Source organism: Euphorbia lathyris, chromosome 2 (genome assembly GCF_963576675.1).
Source record: "Euphorbia lathyris chromosome 2, ddEupLath1.1, whole genome shotgun sequence".
In the NCBI taxonomy this organism is placed as follows: Eukaryota; Viridiplantae; Streptophyta; class Magnoliopsida; order Malpighiales; family Euphorbiaceae; genus Euphorbia; species Euphorbia lathyris.
Genome location: NC_088911.1, coordinates 24,921,810 through 24,931,765, shown reverse-complemented (window position 1 = coordinate 24,931,765; position 9,956 = coordinate 24,921,810). Strand labels below are relative to the sequence as shown.

Below are 9,956 nucleotides of genomic sequence, written 5' to 3'. Positions count from 1 at the left end.
ATATTTATGTTTTAAAATGATGCAATTTATCAATATTAGAATTTTAACTGTATTATTTATGACATTATGAAAAAATTGCTATAACGTTATGCGTGGATATTTTTTTATTTAACTTATCCTTTTATTAAATTTTTTCGAACATAGTAAATTTTTTTGACATGAATTCAGTAAAAATAATCGTGAAAATATTTGCAAACTAATCATTAAAATTAACTAAAAAAATCGTAAGAAGAAGGTGATTTACTGGGTTTATTACGGCCCAAATGTCGCACTGACCACTCGCCTTATTCCTCCTCCAACTGGGAAAGATTGCTCTCCGTAATTTCTTCTTTCCCTGCCTCGTTTTAATTCAAGGTATTTCTTCGTCTTCTACCTCTTCCTTCGCTCTATTTCCTGCTCTTAAATGCATTTCCATATCGAATTTTGATTGCTTTTTGTTTTCTCTCTTTTGATTTCCTAGTTAATTTCTCTGTTCAAGGCTCCATGTATTTGTGAATCTGTTTGGTCAGGGGTTTTTATTTGGATGTTTTAATTGCACCACCTACTAATTTCATATGATTTTATAGTTATTAGGAAATCAGTTTTCAGTATTGTTGTGGAGAAGGCGATTCGTTACCTCCCATTTTATCGATTGGGAGATCCATTTCGTCTGACCCATATTTCTTGTGCAGCAGTTCCATTTTTTTAATTTAATTAAGAATCAGTAGGAATTAAGTAATAAATTAATCTTCATTTCGGGCTCTGCAGCAATCTGAGTTGGCTGGACTATTTTCTCGATAATATTTGTGTTTAGTAGGGTTTATTGTTATTTTACTGGGGAAATAGGTGATGAGATAGATAAATGCATTAAAACACACTTTTAGAAAGAGATGATGCTTCTGTTGGACCTCAGTTTAGGTTAATGAAGACGGTGAATTGTTCAATGAGTTAACTAGGATAACATTATAAACGTTTGGTTGTTCACTTGTTTGAAAGGATCAAATCTAGAATGCAAAATGCTTTTTAAGCTTTGAGTTATTTGAATTAATTGTTTATAGCAGGATTAGAATCTGATTATTAAAAGCTTAATGGAAGATGGTCTTTCTCAGATTCCAATGTAGCAGATACTATATAAGTAACTCTTTTTGGCATATGCTATACTTAATGCATTTTCCTTTTTTTTTTTTGTACTTGTAGATCGATTTTTCCCCTTCTTTGAGATTTTTATTCTTTGACTCGAATTATGTTTGAAAAGCATTGTGGTGAAAACATAACATGTATCTTGTAGATTAATGTTATTCGTTAACTCTAGATATAATTTATCATTGAAGTTTTATCATACTGAAACATATTTTGTGAATCTAATTTACCATTAAAGTTTTATCATACTAAAATTTATATATTGTAGGAGCAGCACTGTGGTATCTTTCATTATGATATCATCATGGCCATTTGTTTCCTTGAGAATCTAATATGTTGATAATATACAGCTTTGATTAACTTCAATGATGGGAGAAATTGTGGACCCTGAGCGCCAGACAGCATTTGAAGAAAATCTTCCACAAACCGTTGATCCTAAAAGAGCTCGTTTTCCTTACTGTGTTGTCTGGACACCCCTCCCCGTCATATCATGGCTGATTCCTTTCATTGGCCATATTGGCATATGTAGAGAGGATGGGGTAATCCTTGACTTCGCAGGACCTAATTTTGTCTGTGTTGACAATTTTGCATTTGGAGCAGTTGCTCGTTACATTCAGATAAACAAAGAGCTGGTATACATCTTATTTTATATTTTATATCTGAAGTGCATATTGTGGTCAAGACTTGCTAGGGGCTTCCGTTGGGAGCTCTCATGTCATGCATTACTGCTAGGATTTGGAAATCAGTTTGTAGAGGCACTTGGAGTTTTTGAGTTAATTTTGAATTTGAAGTGCATACTGTGGTCAATACTTGCTACTGGCTTCGGTTAACAGCCTTCATGTCATGCATTACTGCTAGGATTTGGACATCATTTTGTGTAGCCCCTTGGAGTTTTCGACATTGATTTTGCTTTTTCAGTAAATCGTTTGTATAGTCGCGTTTGTACATTGGTTTTAGGGTGGGAAATAGCGTTGCTTTATTTATTTTTTCCATATATATCTTATGGGACCACTCCTTCAATGATGTCCAGGATTGTTCCATTTCTCTACAACACTATGCATTCAGTAATGAGGATCAATACAACATGAATGCAAATGGCAGAGACACATTAACATGGGATGCTGCATTACGAAAGAGCACACAGGAATTTCAACATCATGCATATAGCCTTTTTACTTGCAACTGCCACTCCTTTGTGGCAAACAGCCTAAATCGATTGGGTTTTCATTCTGGTGGTTGGAATGTGGTGAACCTTGCTGCTTTGATGTTTCTCAAGGGTCAATGGGTCAATACGGGATCCATGGTGAGATCTTACTTACCTTTTGTCTTGGTATGTGGTGTCGGACTGATACTTGGAAGGCTGACCTTTCTATCATTTTTGGCCTTCTTCAACTTCCTTCTTGTTGGTTGGTTTCTTTTAGGAACCTACTTTTTCAAGAATTTGATCCAGTTGTAGCCCTTATCCTATTTGATATTTTCATGTATAGCAGTACGCATAGTTGGACAAATTTATGAATTAGCCCAGGTATATTCTCAATTGAAACTATGAAAATACTGTTGCTCATAACAGTAACCATGTTCCTTCTTTCTTTGGTGAAAAACCTCCAATTGCTTTTTTGATATCCACTTGGTGAGGTTTTGGTGAATGACTATGTATATGTGTAGTGAAGGGAATTGTTGAATGCTGAATTTTTATGGATAGCAAGTCAGTTTCTATTGGGTTATTAATTTATCCTTTTGTGTGGTAGCTGCTTAACTTTCTTTCTACATGTATTTTGTATGTATTCTGCAAAAGAGCCTTTAAATGCATATGCAATTGTTATTTATAAATGGACAAGAGTATACTAATACTATTTTCTGCGTTTCGAATATAAATTATTTTTATTTACTGTTGAATTGAAAGACGGAAAGAAGATAGTATGAATGAGTGGTAAGGCCAGTTGCTGGAGAGATTTAGCGCAAGATCTATTGATGTGAAAGTATATTTGTAGTAATGGGTTTATGTTTCTTGCTTTAGCAGCATCTGCAGCACAGGCACTTATAATTTTCAGAAATAATTTTAACATCTTTGTATTTTAGTTCCATTATTATAGCAGTGTTAGTTTTAAGGAGAGTTTCTTTGTTCGTAATTTTTTTTTTGAGTTCCAAGTTTACTTTTTGTGTCTTATATTTCGAAGGGTTTTCTTGATTTCTTTTCCTTGGAGATGTGGAGATGTGGAGATGTCCAGGCAATGATTGTTTGATTTTGATCCATATGGATGGCTTGTGGAATATATTTAGGCAAATTGTAATTTTTGTGAAATAGTTATGCAGAAATTTGAGATTTGGTTGTCTTTGTATTTATTTGTTAAACAGAGATAATATTTTAGGCTTAGATTTCTACCTTATAGTCATATCATAGAGTTGATATTCATTACCAAAAATGATAGACTTTGTGCTCTTTTTTATTCAATTATGTGATTTAATCCCTTTCTTTTGCGTGTTATATATTTTCACATTATACTACAAGCACAATAAAAAAAAAAAAATTATATATACTTGCTTTTTTTTGCGAACTAAGAAAATTTTATTTCCTTTCTTTATTTTATTTTCTATAAAAATGTTGATTTATATGCATCTTTATTAATTTTAGATAGATATGTTATGGTGTAGGAAGATATGGTAGTTACCCAGTGCTCATTTTACTTTAAGTATTAACTGAGTTTGCTGTATAGAAGACATGGTCATAACTATTTGTAATTATTGAATGCCAATATTCTTAATTAAAAAAAGAAAAAAGAAAAAACAAGATGCTCCTTGGCCGTCTGATGTGCTAAGCTGGTGAAGAAGAATGTGGGTTGGTTGGTTGGTTGCCACGTCAGGTTTCTAGTAGTCGTTTATACCTCGCTCAGGAATAGAAGTTTCCATGCCCATTAAATTAAGGACTTTGTGTAACGGATGGTTATTTAAGAGGATTAGTGATTTTGTCATTTAAAAGTTATCAAACCTTGTAACGAGGCTAGAAATGATTTGGAAAAATGCTCCAAAGAGGATTCTAATGGAAAAATGTAAGGTATGTTAGAGTGTAAGTGAGTGTGCAATTTCAATTAGTGCAGGTTAATCCTAATACGTTTAAATAAGTGGACTCAATCCAGATAATTACAAATAAGCAAGAGAACACAAAATGACAAGAAAACACGAGCTTTTAGCTGATGCTCGATCAAAGCTTAAATAAATTCACACAAGTTTGGGTTATTTCGTGCATTTAAATAACTAGCCTTAAAATGGTCTCAAAAGTCTATAGGAGTCAAAGTACAAAGCTAAGTTTTACAACACAGTTCAATGATTTGAGTTCTCATCATGCAATCTTAGAATTAAATTACAAATTAGAGAATATGGGAAGATGCTAAAACTTGGAATGAGATTAATCCTAAGTATGATATGTTCGTGAGAAGCAAAAATTCAAAATTCATAGCGGAGGAATACCACAACTAGACTCAAGAAAACTAAACTCAAGCACGCAATAAACATCTTAACACATAAAATAAAAACGCAACACACTAAAGGGGCGAGAAACCTCTCCCCTCACACTTTTAGAATGTAATTATTTTCAAATTGCATACCAATTACGTAAAAGAGGTAAGAAAATGCTCTCTTATTCTTTGCTTGAAGGAGGTGAATCACAAATTGGAATTAACTCGATATGTTGGACATAATTCTACAAATTGCTCAACTCACCCAATCCTCTTTTCAACATCAAAGTACCTAAAAAGAATAACTAAAAAAAACAAAACATATTACACCATCCTCAAAAGAAATAAATTGAAATATAAAAACAATGTAAATTTTTTTCAAATGTAAAAACTATAAATGTAAAATTATTGAAGCGTAAAAACATGAAATTAAAAGTTTTATTCGAGCCTGGATTGCCTTTCAAAAATCGTTACTTTATAGTCGGTGAGCTCAACATAGAGTCCCCTCCTCTGTATATGATTCCATTTGTGTTAGAAATTCCAATTGTTGAATAAATAATCCGTACCGAAAAAATAGGTTATTAGTTTCAATTTTTTTTATTAAAAACACAGACAAAAACAAAAGAAATTACGACAGAGTTTAGTTTACTCTCTTTTTTATTCTCTTGGCAGTTCATATAAAATGAAAATTCGGAGGTAAGGGAGTACTCGAACTCTTCTAATTTTGGAATCTTTTTTGAATATTCACACTCAACGATTAGAATTCACATCATTCCAACCACTGATATGACATTATGCGAATGGAAAGACCAATATTGATCCCAGTCCACATTATATTTTGTGTTAACAAGAATGTAGAGAATAAGTATCTGAAAGAGCATAAATTGAGATAGGTCCATTAGAGGTCTAAAAATGGTGTCATAAATTCATAAATGATAAATGATAATGTAAGTAGCTAAGCTAGCTAACTATATAAATTAATTGATATAAGTATTAATGAATTGATGCATATGGGACAGTTGTGGTTGTTTGAAGGACTAATTTGCTGGGAGTTGAGTGTTTAATGCCAATATCAATTCAATTCCCAACATCCACGTAACATTGCACAAATATTAATATATGCCCATGATCATCACTAATTTAGATTTTTGGATTTTATTGATTTAACTCATGTTAGTTATTTATGGTTGCTTATAGTTATTAGATAATAACTCATTTTTCTTTTAAAATAGCTTTGAGCAACTGACTTACGTATAATGTTTCGAGAAAAAAAACTAGCAAAAGCAGAACTAAATGGTACTTAGAGTTTATTTGATTCGGTTGTTCATATTTAGTATTTGTTGTTATTATTGGTTTTTTTTACGGTTAATGATAAAAGTTAGTTGATTTTCTTATTCAATACTATTATTATGAGCATGTGTTTCTCAATAGGCTTAATAGGCACCCAACCCTCTAAACTTGTAACTTTTTTTCACCTGGCCCCTCAACTTAGGGGACAACTTCTCAACCCCCTCAACTCTCCAAAAACATCACATACAGCCCCTTACACCCCTATGTTCGGTCAAAATATTGACTCGTGTAGAAAACGCGCTTGACTGTTGACCACACCAATGCCACGTGTCACTTTTTTATTAAATTTTTCCAAGTGATTTCACCTCGACGACCACTACCGCCAATCTCAGCACCTCGATAAGGCTGCGACGATAAACAGCGACAACACCTCGCATACAATAATCACTTAGAAAAATTTAATAAAAAAAATGACACGTGGCATTGGTATGGTCAACAGTCAAGCGTTTTTTCTACACGGGTCAATATTTTGACCGAACATAGGGGAGTAAGGGGCTGTATGTGATGTTTTTGGAAAGTTGAGGGGGTTGAGAGGTTGTCCCCTAAGTTGAGGGGGCCAGGTGAAAAAAAGTTACAAGTTTAGGAGGTTGGATGTCTATTAAACCTTCTCAATACTAATGAAACACTTTTATTTTACTATTTAAAGTCACTTGGTAAAAACTATAAATCTTACTCACAATAATTTTAATTCGAATTAAAATAATTTAAAATGCTTTTATATAGATTGTTGTTGTTTTGGGCAATATTGCAAGCAGGCTGGAGTTCGGCATTTTCTCTAAAATATCCAATATTTCGAGACTAACCATAATCACCACAGCTGACCCTAATGGCAAGCTTTTGCGCACAAATTATCTAATTCCCTCCTTAGATCCCCAAACGGAGCAGAAAAATATATAGCGCGTGCGACAAGGAAACTACCAAGCTAATTTCATTCGTGGAGGTCATGACGGGTATGCAGCTTATTGAAACTTCGAAGACTAATGAGAAACGTGAGTGTTTATTTATCTCAAATGTTAGAGGATACAAGGCGGTAAAACTACTCTATATCAGTTTAGGGTGCTCGTTATGCGCACCCGCCTCCCCGTTTCGTACTTGCATGAAAAGAGGTATAATACCATACACAGTTATTTACCGTTGTCTTAGGACACTACTGAGGAGTATTCCCTTCGATGTAAGCTCATTTTGTGGTTAAGCATATTTTAATTAACCATTTTTGTTATCATGTTTGGTTATAACACTTATGCAGAGTCACCAACTGAGATTTAAATCCAGAAAAAAAAAACAATGAAGATGATACTAGCGCTCACAGAGTGACATCTCTTCAAAGATGGATGCGTGAATTCTTACATGGTTAAGAGTTTAATTAATAAACTTATGCAATTTAATTTTTATTGAAACTACTAATTATAATCTATTCCATTTTTCGTTTTATAAACATTCATCAGACGATTGCAGAAAGCGATAAGTAAATACAAAATTATAAATTATATTTCCAAATTCGATATAAAAATCTTATACAACTGTTGTAATCCTAACATACATCTATTAAACATGCAAAACAAACAAATATTGCCGCGGGACATGGGGACCCGTCTTCAGATCTACACTAAGATGTCAGACTCGATAAAATATGACTCAAACAGATCCTATGACACTAACACATCAGCATGACATCCGAACTGCAATCTACATCTATCTATATCTAGTGAATTCATTTTATGCCTAAACTACATTTTTTTATCCTTTTGTTAATTGAATCATGTATATGTGGCGTTTTAATGACCATTCTAGCCTACTAGAATTAATAAACAATAAAAACAGCAACCATAACAGAAACCCGGACTAACAGAAAAAAGGGACTTGAGATTCTGAAGATATAGCTGATCGGCTATGGTTGTGGCCGATCGGTCATGATTGTAGTCGATCGGCTCTGCTCCTAGTATATCAGAATATATACGATTTCAAAACTGACACACAATCAAACAAAATTAAATGCATGTATAAAGTTTAGGGAAGGTTTTGGTACCCTTCAGAAAGTTACCTTCCAAGCTTCGATCCAATATTTGAGTAAATGTAGACTCTGACGACCGCAACGAACGAGATCCGACAACCGAAACCTGTAAACGATGAACAAACTCCTAAGGACGCGATTATAGAATAAGGAAGATATTTCTAAGATGATTAGAAGATTCTTTTTCTCTATTACAGAACAATCTAGCTCTTTGTCTTGTGTTTTCCCCTCAAATCCTTAATGAACTCTCTCTTTCTTCTTTCTTTCTTTTTCAAAAATGAAAATCCTTGTTGCCCAAAAAATGAATCCCCCTCGTTTCTTTCTTTCTTTTCAAATGACTCAAAATCCCCTCATTTTCACTCTTCTTTCCTACTAAGAATTCAGTCCTCTTCTTTTCTTTCTTTCATTTTTTCTTTTAAAAAAGACTCAAAATCTCATTTTTTTCACCCAAATCCCTTCTTTTTTTTTTTCTTAAAAGTGTTCGGCCTAAAAGATGTAGATATATTTAATATTTTATAAATCTAACACTAATTTCTTAAAAATTATACAACTTTTATCTTTTTATTTTTAATTAAAAATTTCTTATAATTTTCATAAAGTATAATTTAATTTAAAATTTAATTTTTTTTAACCTAGTGTAAAAATTAATTTAGAAAAAAAAATAGCAGAGAAGAGTTGAGATATAAAAAGTGATTAATAAAAATAGCAAAGTTATTTAGAGATTAATAAAAATAAAAATAAATATTTTAAAAAAATTCAAATAGATAAATATTTTTTTTTAAAAGATGACGTTCAAGGATTTGAAATCTAGATCTCTTATGATGAAATTTGTCTTTTAACCAACTCAACCATCTTAAAATATTAAAAATATAGTACAAAAACACTAACCTAAACTAAAATTAGAGGGCTATCAAATACCGAAACAATATTACTCAAGAGCGAATCTGGAGACCGAGAGGGCTGGAGCCCCAAGTCCTGGGCTGGATTCCCCTCTGATTCTCATCCCTCTTTTATTCTTATTAATGACAACTTTAGCGGCCATGATTTGTACTAATTTGCTTAGTTTAACTTTGTATCGATTGTTTGTAATTTTTTTTTTTAATAAATTCAGATTCTAGGTTTTAGGAGGGTCGCCTGCTAGGTTGGAATGTCCAGTTTGGCCCTGTTTAGTAAAGAGCGTTTTGGGATAAAAAGAGAAGTTTTGACCAATTTTAGAGGTTTGACCACTGAAACCGCTGATTGGAGTGTTTGATGGAGAGTGGTTTGAGAGAGAGTTTTGGGATGAAAACGCTAATTTAGAAAAAGCTCTTAAAAGGAGCTTTTTCAATTAGCGTTTTGGAATATTAAAATTAATGGACTTCTTTAACCCTAATAGATAGACTCTCTCTTCTCCTGCGCCAAAATTAATGCCCTTATTCGTCTTTTTGCACAAACCGCTATTATCAATCAGCTAATTTTTACTAAACAGGTCTACACAAACAGCTAGTCAAATCAGCTAGTCAAATCAGCTAATGCAAACAGCTAACAGCTAATGTAATCAGCTAACAGCTAATTCCCAAACATGGCATTTCTCTTTCCTAGTCCACAACTTCATTGACAAAAAATTGAATCAAAATAAGGACTTACTGAATTAATTAATTAATTAATTTTTATTTCTTCAAAAAAAATTAATTAATTTTTATAAGTATATAGAAAAACGACAATTAAAAACAAATAAATGACTTTAAAAAAACACACAACAAAAGAACAAAACAAAGATGTGGAATTTAGGATGGCACAATGACATTTAACTAATTATATTTAAGGACTGCATACCAGTTACCAACTATCTATAAACTTTAAGGATAATTTACACCTATGCCTTTCAAGCTTTTATTTACATTTTTTTATGGTACCTAAATTTAAGGCTTAATACATACCCAGCCCCCTAAAGTTGTCCATTTTATTCATTTAACCCCTTCAACTTAAGGGACATCCTTTTAACCCCCTAAACTCCAAAAAAACGCTACTTTTAACCCCCTATT

At 32.6% G+C, this 9,956-nt stretch overlaps 1 protein-coding gene across 1 annotated transcript; it reads left to right on the top strand.

The window, feature by feature from the left end:
• The first annotated feature begins 240 nt into the window (after positions 1-240).
• On the top strand, positions 241-2,828 carry LOC136217398 (protein RTE1-HOMOLOG). Its single transcript, XM_066003999.1, has 3 exons — positions 241-354; positions 1,470-1,751; positions 2,150-2,828. The coding sequence occupies exons 2-3, from the start codon at positions 1,485-1,487 to the stop codon at positions 2,573-2,575; spliced, it is 693 nt and encodes a 230-aa protein (XP_065860071.1). The 5' UTR covers positions 241-354; positions 1,470-1,484; the 3' UTR covers positions 2,576-2,828.
• The last annotated feature ends 7,128 nt before the right edge of the window (positions 2,829-9,956 follow it).

What these genes read in the sequence shown, in the direction of transcription:
- LOC136217398 (XM_066003999.1), top strand. Translation starts at nt 1,485, where the DNA reads ATGATGGGAGAAATTGTGGACCCTGAGCGCCAGACAGCATTTGAAGAA. An exon ending in TTCAGATAAACAAAGAGCTG is followed by an intron (nt 1,752 to 2,149) that starts GTATACATCTTA and finishes AATGATGTCCAG; the next exon opens with GATTGTTCCATTTCTCTACA.